This window comes from Pituophis catenifer, unplaced genomic scaffold (assembly GCF_029215685.1).
Source record: "Pituophis catenifer annectens isolate HBS135680 unplaced genomic scaffold, rPitCat1.0.hap2 SCAF_18, whole genome shotgun sequence".
Taxonomy (NCBI): Eukaryota; Metazoa; Chordata; class Lepidosauria; order Squamata; family Colubridae; genus Pituophis; species Pituophis catenifer.
In genome coordinates this window covers 2,652,813-2,675,161 of record NW_027256898.1, presented here as the reverse complement: position 1 = coordinate 2,675,161, position 22,349 = coordinate 2,652,813, and the positions used below count along the sequence as shown (strand labels likewise).

The window sequence follows — 22,349 nt, the reverse complement described above, 5'->3', positions numbered from 1 at the left end:
ATACCAGGTATTCCCCATAAAAACACAATTGTAATAAAAAAGATTGTGCAGAAATGGAAGAACTGGCACTAAAATGAAAAGAAGAAGAAGACACAGAGTATTTTCGAACGTGGGACTTGTTTTACAAATGGTTGGGTGGTAGAGGTAGAAATTAAGAGAGGGAAAAGTATTATTATATATAAATAAAATGATCCAGACAATACGCTGTTTACTAAGCACCTATGTATGTATTGTGAAAATATATATATAAACTTTTAAAACACACACACACAATTCCCATCATTCTGGCAGGACCTTCTGCTCCATGGAGTAAAGCACTGCCTTAAAAGAATAACAGCGTTGGGAGGAACCTTGGAGGTCGTCTAGTCCAACCCTCTGCCCAGGCAGGAAACCCTACACCACTTCAGACAAATGGTTATCCAACATCATCTTAAAAATTTCCAGTGTTGGAGCATTCGCAACTTCTGGTGGCAAGCTGTTCCACGGATTAATTGTTCTCCCTGTCAGGAAATCTCTCCTTAGTTCTAAGTTGCTTCTCTCCTTGATTCGTTTCCATCCGCTGCTTCTTGTCCTGCCCTCGGGTGCTTTGGAGAATAGACTTCCCACTCAGGGTTTTTACAGCTCAGTCTACTTGGCAGTCCAGTTGTTATTTTTTTTTTTCCAGGAAAGCATCGAAGTCTGTCTCTCCGGTGTTAACAGCCTGCACAGATTTTCAGCTTCCCACCTCTGGGTAAGCAGGGAAGTGAGTTCCAAATTCAGCTGAGAGAAACAAAGCCCGGAGGCTCGGACCCGAAGTGGCTCTGAGCGTAGGAGAGATTCGCAAGCTGTCCGCGGCAAAAGGAAACTCAGATAATAGGCCAATTGAGCCGAGGTAGCCGGTCGTTTGGACTGAGAGCGCATTCAGAATTTGGAAAGCATGGGAGTGGGGTGAGCGCAGACCCAAAGTGCTGCCAAGGGAGAAGTTTCTATTCATAAAAAATCCATCACAGTGAGCACGGTTCCCAGCCACCCGCCAGGAAACATTCCTGGAAACAAATATTGCCAGAGAATAGTGCACTGCTTGGCACTGCTCCAGTTGTTTAATTATTTTAATTTTCAAAACCTTTTTAAAAGGCAGGCAGGCAGGCAGGCAGGCCGGCCAGGAGATACGAGAGCACCCTGAGGCTCGTGGGCACCAGGTTGCCCAGCCTGTGGAAAGCTATGGTTGGTTTCAAGAGTGGCCTGTTGGCAAAGTGACAGCAGCTTAGTTCAGGCAGATGCTAAGCCGTCAATCGTAGCTTGCAAGCCATAAGGTTGAAGTTCACCTCGAATGAAGGGTATAAAACGTATGAAAAATGGTTGCAGGAACTGGGTCTGTCTAGTTTAATGAAAAGAAGGACTAGGGGTGATAGGATAACAGGGTTACAAAATCTCAGGGGCCACCCCAAAGAAGAGGGAGTCAAGCTATTCTCCAAAGGACCTGAGGACAGGACAAGAAGCAACGGGTGGAAACTAATCAAGGAAAGAAGCAACTTAGAACTAAGGAGGAATTTCCTGACAGTTAGAACAATTAATCCATGGAACAACTTGCCACCAGAAGTTGTGAATGCTCCAATGCTGGAAGTTATTAAGAAGAGATTGGACAGCCATTTGTCTGAAGTGGTGTAGGGTTTCCTGTCTAAGCAGGGGGTTGGATTAGAAGACCTCCAAGGCAATGGTGAAATCTATTTTTTTTTTACTACCGGTTCTGTGGGTGTGGCTTGGTGGGTGTGGCAGAAGGATACTGCAAAATCTCCATTCCCACCCCACTCCAGGGGACGGATACTGCAAAATCCCCATTCCCTCCCCACTCCTGGGGGAAGGATATTGCAAAATCTTCATTCCCAACCCCACTCTGGGGCCAGCCGGAGGTGGTATTTGCCGGTTCTCCGAACTGCTCAAAATTTCCGCTACCGGTTCTGCAGAACCTGTCAGAACCTGCTCGATTTCACCCCTGCTCCAATGTCCCCTCCAACTTAGTTATTCTGTTAAATTTAAACAAAACAGTGCAGTAACAAGATTACGAAGGAGTGTTTGAGGAGATCTGGTAACCCACTCTGACGTTCTACTGTGGACGTTCAGATGGGTACTTTTCTCATCCGATGGCGTTGCTCGGGTTTACTTGAAACCAGTGAGTGATGTTTGCAATCCCAGTACAAGGCGTCGCTGAATTAACCATCTGTGTCGTATTCACCCAATTCTACATCAAGCATAACATGGCTCGGAAGCTCCGGAGATCCAGAACGCGCCCGCAAGAAACGGAAACCAAATTGTAGACTAAAAGGAAGAGACAAACTGACTTTCTCTCTGCCACTTACGAAAAATGTTGCTTCTCGGTGACTTCCAACGATTCGTGGGAGCTGGTTTCGGGAAAGGTGATCTTTTTGATCCTGGCTGTAATCTCCAGCAATCGACCCCTTTCGCCTAATAAATCAAAGGACAAGGCATGATTTCAACTCCGGCTCTGCAGCTGGCTCTGAGGATCAAGGTTGGGTTCTACAGAGAAGCGAAGATCCCTGGAAGCATCGTATTTGGGACGCTCCTAAGCATGAGTAGAAGGTTAATTGTCTCTCGGGAGCCAGCACTGTGTAAAGATTTAGAACAGAGTATTTGTATGTCTAGGTCAGGTGTCAGCAACCTGCGGCTCCGGAGCCGCATGAGGCTCTTTGGGCCCTCTGCTGTGGCTCCCTGTCGGATGAACCCACCACTGGCTGGCCCCACTCCTCACCCTTCCCTCCCAGTCACTCCTCGCCTGGCCTGAGAAGGTAAGGGCGACAGCGGGTGATGGAGAAGCGGCCGGGGCACAGACAGAGAGATACAGAGAGAGGGGGAGAGAGAGAGACAGAGAGAGAGGGAGAGAGAGAGACAGAGAGAGATACAGAGAGAGGGGGGAGAGAGAGAGACATAGAGAGATACAGAGAGAGGGGGAGAGAGAGAGACAGAGAGAGATACAGAGAGAGCGGGAGAGAGAGAGACATAGGGGGGGGAGAGAGAGACAGAGAGAGATACAGAGAGAGAGGGAGAGAGACATAGAGAGATACAGAGAGAGCGGGAGAGAGACATAGATACAGAGAGAGCGGGAGAGAGAGAGACATAGAGAGATAAAGAGAGAGCGGGAGAGAGAGAGACATAGATACAGAGAGAGCGGGAGAGAGAGAGACATAGAGAGATAAAGAGAGAGGGGGAGAGAGAGAGACATAGAGAGATACAGAGAGAGGGGGAGAGAGACATAGAGAGATACAGAGAGAGCGGGAGAGAGACATAGATACAGAGAGAGCGGGAGAGAGAGAGACATAGAGAGATAAAGAGAGAGGGGGAGAGAGAGAGACATAGAGAGATACAGAGAGAGGGGGAGAGAGACATAGAGAGATACAGAGAGAGCGGGAGAGAGACATAGATACAGAGAGAGCGGGAGAGAGAGAGACATAGAGAGATAAAGAGAGAGGGGGAGAGAGAGAGACATAGAGAGATACAGAGAGAGCGGGAGAGAGAGAGACATAGAGAGATAAAGAGAGAGGGGGAGAGAGAGAGACATAGAGAGATACAGAGAGAGCGGGAGAGAGAGAGACATAGAGAGATACAGAGAGAGAGGTGGGGAGGGAGGGAAAGAGAGATGTCAAAAGGATTTTTGTGGTTCCTAGTGTTTTTTAACAATTAGTTCTCTGCCCTAATGACTGGCTGGGTAGGCGTGGCTAGGGGGGTTGTCATGTGACTGGTGGAAGTGGGTGACGTTGAGTTGGCCACGCCCACCCAGGTTTTGTGGCTCCCGGTGTTTTCTTTTCTGTGGGAAACGGGTCCAAATGGCCCTTTTGAGTGTTTAAGGTTGCAGGCCCCGGGTATAGGTAGTCCTCAACTTACAACAGTTCATTTAGTGACTGTTCCAAGTTACGTCACTGGAAAAAAAAATGGCTTATTGCCATTTTTCACATTTACAACCGTTGCAGCATTCCCGTAGTCACGTGATCAAAATTTGGATTTTGTTCCAATATTGGAGGGGCTGCCCCAGAGAGGAGGAAGGGGGTCAAGCTATTCTCCAAAGCACCCGAAGGCCGGACAAGGAATGATGGATGGAAACTGACCAAGGAGAGATTCAACCTGGAAATAAGGAGAAATTTCCTAACAGTGAGAACAATCAACCCATGGAAGAGAAGTTGCCTTCGGAAGTTGTGGGAGCTTCATCACTGGAGGCTTTCAAGAAGAGACTGGACTGCCATCTTTCAAAATGGTTAGGGCCTCCTGCTTGGGCGGGGGGTTAGACTAGATGACCTACAAGGTCCCTTCCAACTCTCTTAATCTGTAATCTGGATGCAAGGCAATTGGTTCATATTTTTGACGGTCATAGTATCTCGGGGTCACGTGATCCCTTTCTGCGACCTTCCGACAAGCAGAATCCACGGGGAAAGCCGGATTCACTCAACCACCAGGTTACTAGCTTAACAACTGCCACGATTCACTTAACAACCGTGGCAAGAAAGGTCGTAAAATGCAGCAAAATTCATTGAACAGCTTTTCTCACTGGCAACAGAATGTTTGGGTTCAATTGTGGTCGTAAGTCGGCGGTTCGAAATTTACAACAGCACTGAAGAAAAGTGACCAGTTTTCACACTTGTGACCGTTTCACTATCCCTATAGTCACGTGGAGTGCTTGGCAACCGGCATGTATTTCTGATCCCGGGATCTTGGGATTGTCACCTGCAATCTTCTAGGAAACTCCTGACAAGCAAATATGGGGAATCAGATTCGCTTAACGACCGCATGATGACTCACTTAAGAACTTCCGTGATTCCCTCAACCATGGCAAAACAGGTGGTAAAATGGGACGCGGCTGATTTTTAACCACTGTCTTGCTTAGCAATAGAGATTTGGGGCTGAACTGTGGTTTTAAGTCAAGTACCGTACTAGCTACATAAATTGACGGTAAACCCCACTCCTTCGTAGCACTGATGATGTTACCTCGTTTGGTAATGAAACGTCTGCAAGAAAAACAACGACACAAAGATGGATCGCACAACATCTGCCTTTTACTGGTTTTGAATTTCTTCCTATTTAGTTTCAACAGATGCTCTCAGGGATTAATGTGGTGGAAGAAGAAAAAAAGGATCCGTCGGCCATGCTCTGTCTGGAAGACACATGCAACTAAATCCAAACAAGTAGAATAAACTCCACAAGTAGAATAAACTCCACAAGTAGAATAAACTCCAATGATCTCCTAGCCTGGGACATCCTGTTTCCAATGCTCTTTTAGGACAACCCATCTTTCTCCCTAAGGCTTCTACCATATATTTCTATGTCAAGCAAAGCATGTTTCCACTCAAACGCTATAGCCAAAAGATGGGAAGGAGATCGTTTTCCCACGGGACGAAATCAGAACGTGGTCCAATTTTATTTTTATTTTTTTTTCAAGGGGAGAAGAGAGGAGGAGGAGGAGAAGAAGCAACACAAACAGCGCATTCCACGATAAAAGCCCACCAAACAGAACCGTCACCCGGAAAAACGTAGGCAGCTTAACAGTCATTTAATTACCACCACCTGCTACAGGCAGCCTTGACTTCTCCGGCAGTAATTTAAAACAAAACAGGTTTACAAGGTCCGTGCGAGTCTTCTGCAATCAACAGAAAACTTTTCTAACATCAAGGCTTCCCTTGGAGCTTTAAAAAGGCTCTTTTTTTTCTCCCCCCCCCCTTTTTTTTTTTTAAAAAAAAATAGCAATTAATAATTAGCAAAGAGCTAAGATGGAATCTTAGGAACAAGCATAGCTGTGGTTATCCAGGAAATCAGAGGTGGTATTCAGCCGGTTCTGGCGAACCTGGGGAGGGTGAAAAACAGCCATTCCGGTCCCACCGGAAGTCAGGAAATGGGCCATTTCTGGCCTCTGGGGGTGGGGGTGGGGAGGCTGTTTTTGCCCTCCCCAGGCTCCAAGAAAGCCTCTGGAGGCTGGGGAGGGTGATAAACGGGCCTACGGTGCCATTGCATGCCAAAAGCAGGGAGACCGTGGTGTGTGTGTGTGTGTGTGTGTGTGTGTGTGTGTGTGTCATGCGTGCGTGCGCGGGGTGCATTGAATTATGGGTATGGGCACGCGTGCGACCCCTACACACTCCCCCTGCTTTTGGCACACGACGGCAAAAAGGTTAGCCATCACCAATCTAGGTTGATTTTGGCTTTGAATTGCCCAGGGTCTAATCTGATCATTTGTACACAGGCTCACTGTTAACTCCGATTTTAGGAAGTGGAAAGCTGTGGAATTGTTTACCTGTGAAGAATGAAAACTTGGGCAGGAGACAAGACATGGGAAAGAAGATGTCTGTGTCCATCTGGACACATCCTGGGATTGAAATGTCCGTCAGTCTCAAAAAGGTTTGAATTAAAATGGCAGCCCTGCTGCAATTTCCCACAAAGCTACCCTTTTGCATTCTTTCTTAGGGAATGGATGTCTTTCACTGTCCCAGAATGGAGACGGGGGTTACAGATAGTCAAAAAAAAAAAGATTTATTTATTTTTTTAATGGGTTTGACAATTTTGACACACTTCACAACTTTCATGAAGACAGATGAAGAATTGGGTATGTCTAGTCTAAAAAGAAGGCCTAGGGAAGATATGATAGCAGTGTTCTAGTATTTGAGGGACTGCCCCAAAGAAGAGGGGGGTCAAGCTATTTTCCAAAACACCAGAAGTCAGGACAAGAAACAATGGATGGAAACTAATCAAGGAGAGAAGCAACCTGGAATTAAGGAGAAACTTCCTAACGGGAAGGACAATTAACCAGTGGAACAGCTTGCCACCAGAAGTTTTAGGTGCTTTAGATCACTGGATGTTTTCAAAAAGAAACTGGACAGCCACCTGTCTGGAATGATATAGAAACCAAAAGGGCTATTTTTTTTTGTCACCCATAGAAATTATTTTACAGAGTCCCGCAAAGATTCCAAAAAAAAAAAAAAGCATTCTTACTTTTAGAAACCTCTCCATTATCCGTCTGCAGCTGGATGTGAAAAGTAAGAACCGATCCTAGACTTGCGTCTATCACCTCTGGCCCTATAATCGCCATTGTCTTCGCTTGCCCTGCAAAATGTTCAACAGACCTTGGTGGTTAGCGCTCCTGAAAAAGACCAGCTGGGACATTTAAACATCATTCTCTTTTCGAAAAGTAGGCCTCCGGGACAGAAGATTGGCAAAATGTTTCCTGCAAGAGCGAGCCTCGAAACGCAGGCAATGAATAGAGCATATTTCGTAGCAAAGGTATGCATTGTTGCCTATTCTGGTTTACTTCAAATGAAAGTTTCATTTCTCTAAAGTTTAGGAGAGGGGAATGAAATTAGTTTCATAGCCTTGATAGTACAGTGGTTTAGTGCACCCTGTTATTAACACAGCTGCCTGCAATTTCTGCTGGTTCGAATCTCTCCAAGGCTCAAGGTTGACTCAGCCTTCCATCCTTTCTAAGGTAGGTGAAATGAGGACCCATTTTGTGGGGGCAATAAGCTGACTTTGTATAAAAAATATACAAAAGGATGAAGGCTATTGCTTAACGCATTGTAAGCCGCCCTGAGTCTCCGGAGAAGGGCGGCATATAAATCAAATTAAAATAAATAAATAAATAAATTAAAAAAATAGCGGCTTCCGCCCGGTTGCGAGAATCGTTTTCTTTAGACAGAAAGTGCCTTGGCAAACCTGAATAGGTGTCAGTGTGTCCTTTCTTTTAAACAATTGTCCCACTTACACTACGTGAAGACCAGGGGTGAAATGCTCCCGGTTCGGACCGGATCACCCGATCCGGTAGCGATGGCGGCAGGTGGTTCGGAGAACCGGTAGCAAAAATCTCTCTCCCCCCACCATGCCCAGTTGAGCCGTGCTATCACCAGAGGCTTTTTTTTTTTTTTTAACTTTTAAAAGCATTTTTTCTACAATCTCTTCGGCCAAAGAGGTTGTAAAAAAAAATGTTTTTAAAAGGCTCTGACGATCCCAGTGGTGAGTTGCCATTTCCTCTGCTTTCCTCCACGCGCCCCAAAAATAATAAGACTTCTCCGAAAATAAGGCCAAGCGCTTATTTCTGGGTTCAAACAAATATAAGATAGAATTTTATTTTCGGGGAAACATGGTATCTTTTCTATCTTATCTCTCTACTTATCTACCTACCTACCTATATGATTTCTATCTATCTATTTATCCATCCATCCATTTATCTATCTTCTCTACTTCTCTATCTTCCCTACCTACCTACGCTACGATACTGTCCATCAAAGGGATCCCCAGCCAAGATCACCACAAACTCCTGGCTATTTTCCTAAAGTTTCCTTTTCTTTTCCCGAGGCACGAAGTGGGAATCATGTGTGAAAAGAGCAGCATTTCAACTGAGGCTTCTGAGTTGTGCCCGCTGCCTCTCCCTGGCCTACACAACTTCCCACCCCCATTGTGGGTTCGCTGCTGCTTTTCAACTCTTTGGCCTGACAAGTTCGGAGTGCAGAATTGATGCCGACGCTACACAAATCAAATCAAGGGAAAGGCAGGGCATTATTCTGGGGGTCTCATTACGAACCAAACTGCATAAATCCAGAGCACGTACCAAGAGGGGAGCCGTTATGCCAGAGGCCGTCATAGATGACGCCCGAACAATGGATCATACAGCCTTGTCCATTGAACATATCGTTTCTCCATTGTCCCTTCAAACAGATAAAAGGGGAGGGGGGGAGAGGATGAATGAATGAATGAAACAGGACAAAAGAAAGAAAGCGAGCATCGGGTTTCAGACTTGGATGGTAGCTCTAGAAGAAAGAAAGAAAGAAAAAAAGGATTAGGCTAAACACGTCCAAGTGGGTGGTTATAAAATAGCCAGGAGAGGGACTGGTTGGGTCTTTTAAAAGGTAAAGGTTCGCCTCGCACATATGAACTTGTCGGTCGAAAGGTCGGCAGTTCAGCGGTTCGAATCCCTAGTGCCACGTAACGGGGTGAGCTCCCATGACTCGTCCCAGCTTCTGCCAACCTAGCAGTTCGAAAGCACGTACAAAAAAAATGCAAGTAGAAAAATAGGGACCAGCAACAGCGTTCCGTGCTCCTTTGGCATTGAGTCATGCCAGCTGCATGACCACGGAGACGTCTTCGGACAGCGCTGGCTCTTCAGCTTTGAAACGGAGATGAGCACTGCGCCCTAGAGTCGGAAACGACTAGCACATATGTGCGAGGGGAACCTTTACCTTTAGAGGAGAACGACGACCACAGGGGTCCTCGTGAGATTGTGACAGGCCCACACAGCCCGAGAGAGCTAGAAAAACCTAAGCGTGGGAGGCGATTCCGTCTTTGCCTCCCGTGGGCGAGTCACTTCACCAGCCAGAAGAGGGTCGGCCAGCCGCGGCTTCTCTGGCAACGGCATGTGGCAAATTCAAGACCGGCGGGGCGGGCGGGCTGGCGCATGGGTGGGTGCGCAGGAGAGTGACAGCCGGGATCCAGGCGCTGAACGGCTGACGGAAGGGTGGCTCTCGTGTGGAACAAAGTGCTACTATGACTCTAAATTTATCCGAGCTGCCAGCAAATCCCAGATGGATCCGAAAGACTCAAACGTTTTGCCACCCGCTCACAACAAGTTGTCTCCCAAAATAGTGGGAGGGGGAGGCGGGGAGGAAATGCCGTGGGGAGAGGAGGGGGAGCAGCTGCCCAAGCCATTGAAAAGCAAGCACGAGTGGGGGGGGGGAAGATTCAGCAAGTGGGATCCTTCTGGTTTCTCCCTCCCACAATCGCTCTTCTCCCAGCCTTCCAAAGAAATCACTCACACGCCTTCTGCCAAGAATAAGCTGTGGCTCCTGTATAAGTATGCACACACGTGTGCACGTATGTGCACCATCTCAGGTGCTCAGGAAGCTCAGGAGGAAGAGGTTGACATGTTCCTATGGGGCCACACTTATTAATTCCTCTCCAGGCGGAGTCCCATTCCAGTACGTGGGGAGTGCAGTGACTTTGTCTCTTGGGATGGACTTAATGATTGGCAGGCGAAGCGATTTAAAAAGAAGACTTGAGGGGGCAGGCCAGGTGACATAAACTCAGACAACCATGATGGATTCAACAAACCAGGTTTAATCAAACCAGGGCTTACATAGCCAACCAGGGGCTACATAGCCTCCGGGGGCGGGGGGGGGGGGGCCTCTAGGATATTTCAAGGGTGCCATAGGTGAAAAATAGTAAGGAGGGGAGGTCCATGGCAGGTGCTGAGGGAGATGGGCAGTTAAGAAACACGAAATGTAAGTAAGTAATTAAGTAAGTAAACCAGTTGTACTAATAAAGAATATTTGTAGCTCGGGGTTGACATGGCGCTCTCTGAGCTTGCTTGCTTTCTTGAGACGTTTTAAAACCCAAACAGGGAACAACATCAGTGCTAGGGGGAGGAGGAGGAAGAGGGCTGTGGGGTCCTTGGTGCTCTCTGAGTTTGCTTGTTTCATTACCCAAACTAGCACTGATGATGCTACCTACCGTGTTTCCCCGAAAATAAGACCCTGTCTTATATTTTTTTGAACCCTGAAATAAGCTCTTGGCCTTATTGCCATGCGCTCAAAAGCTGGATTGGTCTTATTATCAGGGGAATGTCTTATTTTGGGGGAAACAGGGCAGTTTGGCAATGAAACATCTGCAAGAAAGCAAGCAAGCTCAGAGAGCACCAAGGACCCCTCCTAAATAAGTTGTATTAGGCTGCGAACATTTTTGTGTTGATGCCATTGTTCCAGGCCCATATCTTGTAATGAGACACAGGAGAAAAACATGGTCAGAAGAGGGGCAAAAATGGTTAAGCAATCCTGGTGTGAAGTAGTTTGTCTTTGGCCAGTTCGTTAGTTTCCCCCTGTGGGGCATGCCGTGAATTTTAAAAAGGCCGAAGTATAGGAGGCTTCAAGCATTGCTAACCTTGGTAAAGCATTCCTCCTTTGCCGGCTAGCAGCTTTGAGTGTCGGGTGGACTCAAACCATGTTCAAGATATTCCATATGCTGGAGGATCCCAGGATGTGGGTTAATTCGAGAATCAGGCCCAATGCCTGTCTGTGGAAACCCAGATCAACATCTGCTGCTTACATCAAACCAGAAATGGAGCCAGGGCAGAATAAGATCCATCCTTCCCACCCAGAAATGGGTTTTTACATCAGCAATGCAAGCCAGGCAACCTCTTAAGAGGCCGTACCGTTAAGACAGCTTGGCGAACTAGCATGGATGGCTTGTGGGGTGGGATTTCTGGCTGGGAACGAGGGGATGCGTAGTCCAAGACAGGCTTAAGGCCTCCTTTAAGAAGAGGCAATCCTGGAAGGAGGGGAGGGGGAGACAGGTCCCGGGGCCTTGTATCCCAATCTATCCTGAGACCCTCCTTGCAGTTTGGCCTTTAGCCCCGCCGAAAGGAAGGCGGCTGCGTCCTCGCGAGGCAGCCAGTTGGCCTGGAGGACGCGCACCCATCAGCGACAGACTGCCTGTGGGAAAAGAGCCAGCCGGCGCATCACCGGTGGGTTCTTTTCGTCGTAAGCCTTTGCATCATCCTTTGGACGGAAAAACAAAACGAACCACGGTTTGTTTGGGCTTTGCACTTCTTCACACATTTATATATTAATTGAATCCCGGGCTGCTCCCCGACGTAGAACGTGGCTCCCTTTTCTCCGTTAAAATCCATCCCGTTGCCTGCCTAGACCGAGTGCTTCTTTCCCCAGATGGCGAGAAGGGTGGGTAGGTGGGTAGAGGGAGGGGGGTTTAAATGTTTCCAAAAAGTTGCTTAGCAATGTAACAGAGGGAGAAGTCTGGAAAGGCTGACATTCCTGTAAGCCTCCTCGGCGCTCCCCGTGTGTGTGTGTGTGCATGTGTGGTGGTGGGGAAAGGGCACTGAACGTACAAAAAAACCGCAGCAACACAAAAGACCCCTTGGGGCAGGGTGGGGGGGTTTAGGCCCTGTCACTCTCCGGACAGGGGGGAAAAAAAAAAGGAGGAAAGGGAAAAAAAAAAAAAAAAGCAATGAAGCCGCAACCTTTCGGTTAGCTGGCAAATCTCCCGCTGCGGATTTCCAATTAAAGTCAATCAATTGTTGGTTTCCATCTGGTCTTTTCCAACACCAATTAAAGGTCAAGCAAAGGCTCTAGGCACGCTGCTATCCACTTGGGGCTGGGCTCCAATGCACGTTTCTCACCCCCCCCACTCCCAAACACACACACACACACACACAAACACAAACACACACACACCTAATCAAGGAGCACAAAACCAGATGGGGCAGGAGGTGATGTCCAAAGAGAGCTGGCTCTCCAGATCTGAACCTGAGACAGAATCCCAGTTGGGGAATGGGAATGATAGAGAGAGACCAGGGGTCTCTACAAGCTTGGCAGGTTTTTTTTTAAGCCTGGCGGACTTCAACTCCCAGAATTCCCGAGCCGCCAAAGCTTAAAGTTGCCAAGCTTGGAGACCCCTGATATAGACTCCACCAGGACATACTCAGAGGGCTGGAAGGGAGCTTGGAGGTCTTCTAGTCAAACCCCCTGCCCGACGCAGGAATCCTTATACCCGTGATGGCCAACCTATGGCACACGTGCCAGAGGTGGCATGCAGAGCCCTCTCCGTGGGCACGTGCGCAGTCGCCAGCTTCCGGTTTCTGGCCAGCTGGTCTTCGTGGGCGCCGGAGCACCGGAAAACGGCCCGTTTTTGGGCTATTTTTTTAAGCCAAAAATGGCCCAAAAATGGTCTGAAAACAGCCCAAAAAAACAGCCCGAAAACAGACCAAAAAACAGGCCCCCAAAAAGGGCATGCGTGCACCGGCCAGCTGTTCTTCGGGTTTCTGGAACATATACACATGCTTTCCAGTTTGGCCGTGAGGCTGTGAGTTCGATCCTAGGTAGAGGCATATTTTTTTCTCTGGGCACACTGAGAATATATCTGCTGAACAAAACTCCGCATTGGCGACAGGAAGGGCATCCGGCCATTAAAACGCTCTGCTTACTCCATTCAGTTGCCCAGACGCCGCCCCGCAAGGGATTATGGGGTCATTAAATAATGATTTAGAAGCTGTCCAGCTCTGGACCACTCTAGCTGGCTTAAGCTTTGGAAAGGAGGAAATTCTAAAACAGAAAAACGGAACGCGTGAACCCACAAGGGAAAAAGAACATACACTTCAAAAAAAAAAAAAAGAAAGAAAGAAAAAAAAAATACCACATCCATGGGGGTTTAAAAGCAAGGTACCCCAAGGCCAGGAAGAACAGCCTGAGTTTCATAGGAACAACCCATTAGGATGGGAACCAATATGAGGGAGGGGGAATCCTATCCGTAGAGGGTAGGTGCTGCAAAAGGGAAGAGCTGCTTTCTAAATGCACGTAATTGTTTATTACCTGCACTGGCTGTATTGGGATCTATTGGATCCTAATCTATTGGATGTATTAGGGCATGGGAGTGCCCCTCACCTGCCTAATCTTACCAATCGGGCAGAAGTAAACGGAGATAATGCCTCCGTTCCAATTTTCTTTCTCCATTTTTCTTAAAGCAGCCATTTTCCTTTGTTCCAAATATATGCAGTCATTTAAATAAATAAATAAATAAAAAAGGATGGCCAGCTGCCTTGGTTAGTTCGGCTTTCGAATCCTTAAATGGAGATATAAATACATATTTACAACTAACTGCATTAAGAGCCATGAATGGGAAACTACTACGCTGGCTCATTGAGAGGCAGCTGTACGCTATTCTATTTGGGGCAATTATACTGGGTTTCCCCCCCCCCCCCTGGTTCTGATGGGTAAGATGCGTGTGAAATATTTTATATGTACATATAAACATACATACATATATATATATATACACACACACACACACACACACACACATATTGCTATAGAACTGCACTCTGTGAATAGCAGCTTGGGAGTCTCTCTTGCTTATAAATAAGAAAAAAGGTGTTGTGAAATTAAAAGGCAAGAAACATGTATTTAACTTTTGAGGAAGCAATTTTCGCTTAATTGACGGTGTTTCTCTTCCTAACCGAGCAGCTATTATATACCTCTTATTGCAATTAATTTCGGATCATTTGTTGGGAGCCTCCGACGGCGTATCCATTTCCATAAGCTCGCCCGGATTGATCCTGCGCGCGAACGAGACGCCATTAACTGGCTGCGACCCCGTCACACTTTCGCCTTTTCTCCCCCCAAATTCTTGCTGACAAGGGGGGGTGGGGTGGCGGGGGCAAACGGGAAGGTCTAAAAAGCCTGCCCTCTCTCCGGCTGCCTTCTGGGTGCAGTGGAAGCTACAGCAACCCTGTAATTTCCATCCTCGCTTTTCAACTGTCAGTTCTTCCCCGAGACTTCAGAACCTGGGAGACAGCGGGGACCTAATTCAGAACCAGGTGCCCATCTCCTAAAAATAGTGGGGCTTGTCCACCTCTCTGTACCCCTGCCTGAGACTATTGTGCTCATCGCTGGCTTCGGCGCGCAATTCTCCGTTAGCAGATGCTCTGGGGGCATTTTCCTATTTGCTGCTTCTTTTGTGGGATTTGCACATCTTTGAGTATTTTGGCTATTTTTTTTTTCTTCCCCTCCTTCCAAAGGAAGACCTGCTGCTTGAGACACCTGTTAGCAACACCAAAACAGGTGGGTCACCTTATGCGCTTCTTTCCCACCTGCGAGGAGAGAAATGTTGTCAGAAAATGGGGGGGGGATGGGAGGGGGGGAGAGAGAGGTGGAGGAGGAATGTCCCGTCACTTGTTCTGCCGAAGGAACAGCCCGCAGCAAGGAATGGAATTTGGAAAAGCTTTGAAAACGCTCTTTAAATTCTGGTATTTAGAAAATTCAGGAATGTAAGAAAATTGCTGGCACTATGTGCACTATGCTAACTTTGTTAAACAAGCCCCCAGTAATTTAAAGTTACGTTTCAGGCAAAGTAGAATTTAAAAAATAAAATAAACCAAGTTATTATTAAATGGTGGTTTAAGGAAACAAAACTGGTTTCTTCCAACCGGTTACTTAGAGGAAAACCCAGGGGCTAACTTCATGCAATCAACTAGGCTAAAGGCAAACAAACTGCATTATAAGTCAGGGTATTGATCCGGGGATGCGGTGGCTCAGTGGCTAAGACGCTGAGCTTGTCGATCAGAAAAGTCGGCAGTTCGGCGGTTCGAATCCCTAGTGCAGTCTAACGGGGTGAGCTCCCGTGACTTGTCCCAGCTTCTGCCAACCTAGCAGTTCGAAAGAACGTAAAAAATGCAAGTAGAAAAATAGGGACCACCTTTGGTGGGAAGGTAACAGCGTTACGTGTGCCTCTGGCGTTGAGTCATGCCGGCCACATGACCACGGAGACGTCTTCGGACAGTGCTGGCTTTGAAACGGAGATGAGCACCGCCCCCTAGAGTCGGGAACGACTAGCACATATGTCCGAGGGGAACCTTTACCTTTACCTATTGATCCACCCAACCTTATGCTCCCGTACCTGGCCGCCTTTGGACTTGTTCATTCCTTTCCTGCCCAGCATAGTCTACCTCATAGGACTTTGGGAAGGTAAATGCGAGGGGTAAGCGACGAGCATTATTCTTGGGAGGAGAAAAAGGAGAAAGTATAGAACGCTAGATTCCGGTTTTATCCTGGTCTTCGGCAGGGAAAGACTTTTGCAATCAGCTCCCAGTGCTTTGAGCAAAAAGATGCTTTAGACCAGCATGCTGGCTGGGGGATTCTGGGAATTGACTTCCACCCGTCTTTAAGTTGCCACGATAGACTGAACCAGGCACGCTCTCCGCCTGGTTAACCTAACTGGGCTAGGTTCAAACCGATGTACTCGAAACGTCCCATCTTCTCCACCTCCTCCCCAGCCAAGTGGTTCAGAAAGATGCCAGATATATTTTTAAATAAACATCCCACAGGAAGTCTGTCCTCCTCTATACCAGATTCCAAGCTGCTAAGCCTACAAAGAAGAAGAAGCGAAACCGACAATCTGGAGGTGCACGAGCCCCGACTCACTCTGTCCCTCAAGTCTGCCCAGCGACATGAACGCTAATTTCCAAAAGGGAGGAATTTTCGATGGTGGCTTCCCTCCGTTATCCCAAACAGCCAGCAGAGCTTGGCTGCCTTTCAAGAGCCGTAGATCACGCTTGCAGACGTTAGAAAAAAAGACATCAACGGGCATGACTAACAGAGCTAGAAATGCTCAATCCTCAAAACGTAAATAAAAGGCAAACAAGGGCAGGCGTTTTAACGGAGCAACAGCTCCGCCACTTCAAACACATCTGGAAAATGTGCTAATAGTCATCAAAGCAGTGGCGTATTTATGTAGACTAGGAGCGCTGGTTGTGTCTGCCGAACTGAACAGCTGGTGCGATGTAGGTGTGAGGTTATTGCAAAAAGGATCTGAGACACGGCGGTAAGAAAGCCGACGGCAATTGATATATAACGTTTTCAAAATTGTTGGGAAAATTATACTCCCAATGAATCGAGTCCAAACAGGCCTTGTCCTTATTCTGGGTGGCTCATCTCCGGATGGAAGCAGGAAATGATGATGATGTGGATGTGATCCGTTCAGTCGTGTCTGACTCTTGCTGATTCTATGGGCCAGGTGTCTCTATGTCTTCTGATCCTACAATATTTCTTTTGAGTTGTTCTATGTTCTGGCTGATGTCAAGTCGGACGGTGTTCAGTCACCGTCTTCTTTGACGGCTTGGTTTCCTTTTACCGGTAACTCTTCCCAACATAAATAGAATTCTTTATTGGCCAAGTGTGATTGGACACACAAGGAATTTGTCTTTGGTGCATACGCTCTCAGTGTACATAAAAGAAAAGATATGTTCATCAAGAATCATAAGGTACAACACTTAATGATAGTCCTAGGGTACAAATAAGCAATCAGGAAAAAATATCAATATAAATCGTAAAGATACAAGCAACAAAATTACAGTCATACAGTCATAAGTGGAAGGAGAAATGGCTTTCTCCAGTGAATTCTTCCCCTGTATGACATGGCCAACGCGCCATCTTGTTTTATTTAAATCTTTTTCGTGGACGCTTTTGATCAAGTCGGATACATTCTGTGACCGCCTTGGTCCACCTGCCCTCGGTTCTTCTTGCTATGCGTCCGGCCCAGCTCCATTTCTATCCTTTTACTCTTTGGATGGCATCGTATACTTTCGGTTGTTCTCTTAATCCACCTGCAGCAGGTCTTTCTATCTTGCCTTGTGAGGCCGAGCGTGGGTCTTTGCGCCGCTCGGAGCTTTTGTATGGATTGTGAGGTTAGTGTCCATGTTAGAGCAGGTAGCACACACTGATCGACAATTTTTCTCTTCAGGCATTGAGGGAGGTTGTCCTTGAAAATTTTGCCTAGCTATAGGCATATACTCTGCGTGTGTGTGTGTGTCTACATACACAGTATATATTTATATATTAAACACACACACTTTAACTGCCTTATATATATTTCCTATATATAAGCAGGAGACTGGAAACTAACTGCCTTATACATATTTCCTATATATAAGCAGGAGACTGGAAACTAACTGCCTTATACATATTTCCTATATATAAGCAGGAGACTGGAAACTAACTGCCTTATACATATTTCCTGTATATAAGCAGGAGACTGGAAATTAACTGCCATATATATATATATGTCCTATATATAAGCAGGAGACTGGAAACTAATTCAGATTCCCTTCACTTGCTGAATTCAGATAGGAGTTGCTGCTTGTTTTCACCACTGGCTGGAGAATTCTGGGAGCTGAAGTCCACACATCTTAAGAGTCACCAATGTTGAGGAACATTGCATCTGGGGGACAGTCTTGCTGGGGTCCCCCCCCCCCTTGCCTGCCTTACTGTGGACTTTGAATTCAGGGAACAGACTGGGATAAGACTTCTCTTTCTCTCTCCCTCCTCCTGCTCCCCGTGAGCAATCCTCCAAGTATGTCTGTTGGCAGAGTTAACTTACATACATTACGATGTGACAGAACTCATCAATGGGATAAAATAACAGTTTGGGAAGTTCTCCAGTGGTTTTTAAATCGACCGTTCTTTCTCTGACTGATCCTTGGGTTTTATCCTGCTATTATCCTACCAGCATCAACGCTCCCTCTTTATCTACTGGATGTGGAAGATGGGGCACTAGGTCACTTCAGAAAGAGAGTCTTCTGGTAGAGTGAGCATGACATTCAACACGTGGGAAGCTACCTCTGCTTTGCCTAGTGGGCCTCCAGCTTGTTCAGCCAAAGGAGGACTGGACCTTCCTTGGCCTCAAAATCGTATCCGGTCAGTCCACCTGCCAAAAACTTCTCTTCCATTTTCCGAAAACGGATGACCCAAACCTCTGCAGAGCACAGGGGGGGGCTGTCTGACCATCTACTACCCTGCGCTTGCTCGCAGTAACGTGCTACCTCTGCGGATGGGAAGCTCCATTGGGCTACGGATAGAGAGAGATGGATCAGGAAAATCACGTGGGAATTCACCCTTTTAAAAGCCACGTGACCTTGGTGGCTTTGGAGGATGGAGGCTTTCAGAAATGAACTTGGTTGGTGTTTTTTTTTTCTCCTGTTTGCATCTAAGATGATGTTTGAGGGCAAAGACAGCAAAGTTGAAAAAGCTTCTCAGGCAGCCTCTTTTTTTCCTGCTCCTGGAATTGGCCAAAACCTATTTCATGGAATTGTTATGAGCGGCAAAGAAATGCCGAAGGAAAGGATTTTCCTGTGCCTTCCTGAGCTTTTTGGAGGAAAAACAAATTCGTTGCCTGGCGTTCTCTTTTTCCTTGATGTAGCTTTCCTCCAAGGGGATGTGGTGGCTAAGACGCTTATCTTGTCGATCAGAAAGGTCGGGAGTTCGGCGGTTCGAATCCCTGGTGCCACGTAACGGGGTGAGCTCCTGTGACTTGTCCCAACCTAGCAGTTCGAAAGCACGTAAAAAAAAAATGCAAGTAGAAAAATAGGGACCATCTTTGGTGGGAAGGGAACAGTGTTCCGTGCGCCTTTGGCGTTTAATCATGCCGGCCACATGACCACGGAGACGTCTGGCTCTTCGGCTTTGAAACGGAGATGAGCACCGCCCCCTAGAGTCGGGAACGACTAGCACACATGTGCGAGGGGAACCTTTACCTGTAGCTTTCCTCAATTAGTGGTCATTTTGATTCGGAATTGTACAAGCTATCTTCTTTTCTTTTTCCCCCCCTGGCTTTACCTGCCCTCCAGTCTCAGGTTCAAATACAGAAAGATTCCAGGAATTTAGATATGGCATTTATTTATTTATTTATTTATTTGGCTCTATTCAAAAACTTTTGAGGGAGGGAGACACCAAGTGGTAGAAAACAAAAACAGCATCACTTACGGGATGGTTTAAATCTGGTTGCCCCATTGCCAGTTAGCAATGCTTCAACATTATTTATTAATTACATTTATTTGCTGCCGTCTTGCCACAAGCCAACTCTGTATTTCGGTAAATAAAATGTCACCAGTGCTGTGTTACACACGAACACCAACAGTGCATTCAAGGGATCATTATCCCTTGGTTTATTTTATTTTTTTAATTATTTTTATTATGTCTTTCCAAGAGTTCAAACTGGCAAATAACTCATCCTCACTAGATTATAAGGATTACAATCCTCATTTGGGTACAAAATATTATATGTCAGTAGTACAAGGCCAACCGGGGTGGGGGGGTGGGGGGGGAATCACCTGTCAATATTAGGGCTGCCATGAAAACAAGAATATAGAAAAGTATTTTTTTTAAAATCAGAAACACAATGATGCTTTCAAAAATCCCATCCATACAACGTTATATTTAAAAGGCTAGGAACAGAAAAAAAATAAAAATAAAATATGATTTGTAGCAGCGTTTCTCAACATGATGGCTGGGAGATTCTGGAAACTGAAGTCCACACACATCTCCAAGTTTCCAAGGTTGCAAAACACTGATTTAGAAGTACACAGGAAGGTAGGTCTAGTGGTTAAGGTGATGGGCTAAAAACTAGGAGACGGTGAGTTCTAGTTCTGCCTCAGGCATGAAAGCTTGCTGGGTGACATTGGGCCACTCATTTGCTCTCCGCCAACTCGCCTCACAGAATTCTTCTTGTGGGGAAAATAGGAGAAAGGAGGAATATTCGGTACATTTGTCGCCTTGAGTTACTTATACAGTAATAATGGTGGAATTAAAAATCAAATAAATAAATAAATAAATAAATAAATAAATAAATAAATAGGAAGAGACCTTAGAGGTCATCTTGACTCTCTCCCTGCTTAGGGCAAAATCTATCAGGACATCTCTGATGGATGACCGTCCAGCCTCTCCCTATAGACCTGTAGCAAAGGAAGCCATCCTATGTCTTGTGGCAGCCTGTTCCGCTGACTAACAGTCTCTATACAATCAGGAAATTCCTCCTGATGCCTAACCTCAGCCTCTTTTTATTTACTTATTACTAAACTGCCAAAATCCAGAACGATGACACTGAAACTTTCAGACACTCGCCAAAAAGAAAAAAAAAAAGAAAGAAAGAAAGCCATAGCTATAAATAGAGCCAATCTTAACTACTTACACTGAGGTTGGCTGTGAAAAAACCAACAAACATCTGCAGTGTTTGATAACATTATATTAAAATTAGAAGATAAAAGAGAAGCCAAAGGCAAGAACATCCAGGATTCTTAAGGGTAAGTAGAAAAACAGAGTCTAAATGGAATTCTTTCTCATGCGTAGCTAACAGCTTATGGCGGGAACAGTGACAACTGGAAATGTTGCAGCCTTTTAAGAAATGTCAGTAGATTGATCTTGCAAGAGCAGATCTATAATTACTGGCGGTGTTGGGTCTGAGAATTTACAGGAAGTGTGAGGAGCTCAGGAAGAAACCAGGCACGATATAAAAGGTAAGTTTAACAAAATATGAGTCAGCTTCAGCGCCTAAGCAGACGCCGAAGCAGTCCTGATAAAGGAGCAGTACAATATTTTCTCATTGCCACAGCTGAGGTCTGTGGAAACTTCCCTTTAACCCTTTTCAGACGTCACGCTAAGCCGTAAATCATGGCTGATACATCACAACGGACTGATTCAGATACTGAGCCAAGGCAAACAACAACGACAACAACAACTAAAGCGTGAAATGAAATTTGTGAGATTGGGCACTGCTGTTTGACTTCTCCCAACCTTCTTGGGAAACTCTTTCCTTGATTTATTTGGGGGCAAGGTAAAGAATCATGAAAACGTTTCACCCGGAATATTTTCCTTAAGATTTCTTGACAGGCACAACATATTGATTTTCTGAATTAAAATCTGAAGACTGTTAAGAACCAAACAGGCTCCATTTTGGAAGACAGAAAAAGAAATTTTTCTTTTATAGAAGCCTTAGTTGCTGGTTGGGTTCATTGAACACAAAATCAGCATTGCCATAGTACTCCCTCCTTCTCCCGTTTTTCCCCCATAGCAACATCCCTGCAAGGTGGACCAGAGTAAGAGAAAGGCTGCGTCAAAGCCCTCCAGTTAACTAGAATCTGGCTTCCCTGCTCCTAGCCCAACACCGGCACCCCTACATCACAACAGTTGCAGCGTGAGTATAGCCCAGTGCTTCCCTGCAAAGTGTCTCTGTAGGTACATTTCCAGTGAGAAGGACTCGACCTGCAAATTGTGCTTGTGGTGAAAAATGGTTGGCTCTGGCCAAACCAAGAACTTGGTTCTTGGTTTAGAGCCTTGGTGGTGCAGCAGACGAAAGCGCTGTTAATTAGCACCAGCTACCTGCAATTACTGCAAGTTCGAATCTCACCAGGCTCAAGGTTGACTCAGCCTTCCATCCTTCTGAGGTAGGTAAAATGAGGACTTTTGTCAGGGAGAAAAGCAGCCTCGTTTTCAGCCCAGTTCTTTGGGGGCAATTTGGAGAAGGGCTGCCAATCAGCTGAGTAAGCCCTTCCGTTTTTGGCAAAGGGTTTACAACAAGCTGTGAAATTCTGTCGGCTTCGATCGATGGGATACTCAGCTGGCCTTGGAAGCGCTGCTCTGAAAGCATCTGACATCTTAGCAGACAGATCATCAGCGGGAGCCTATTTTTTAATTTCCTGCATTATTACGCCCGATTGCCATTTATGCACATTCCGAATAATGAGACCGGACAAGCCATGTGTTGTTAAGGGGATGCCAAAGCAAAAGGCATCTTAACCTCACACACACAGACACACACACACAAATAAATGGCAATTTCTGGATCGCTCGGCACTAAACAGGAAACGTTGGTCTCCAGCTCACAACAGATCCACCCAGCAGGATGAATGGCCTAGGAAGATGGGGTGTTGTAGTCCAAACCCTGGCAACAGCATGGAACTGCCTAACTCAGCATAAACACTGGAACAGCCCCGGTTACGATAAGGAGAGCTGCCTACATCGCAGGAATCCGTTAGTGTTCCAAACCAGATAATATTC

At 46.3% G+C, this 22,349-nt stretch overlaps 1 protein-coding gene across 1 annotated transcript in view; it reads right to left on the bottom strand.

The window, feature by feature from the left end:
* MORN1 (MORN repeat containing 1) overlaps positions 1-22,349 on the bottom strand; it is a 74,596-nt gene that overhangs the window by 40,825 nt on the left and 11,422 nt on the right. Inside the window, exons 7-9 of the mRNA XM_070956279.1 lie at positions 8,573-8,669; positions 6,964-7,074; positions 2,337-2,442 (exon numbers count right to left, since the gene is read on the bottom strand). Of these exons, the coding sequence (XP_070812380.1) occupies positions 2,337-2,442; positions 6,964-7,074; positions 8,573-8,669 (314 nt within the window). The remainder of the gene's footprint in view (positions 1-2,336; positions 2,443-6,963; positions 7,075-8,572; positions 8,670-22,349) is intronic.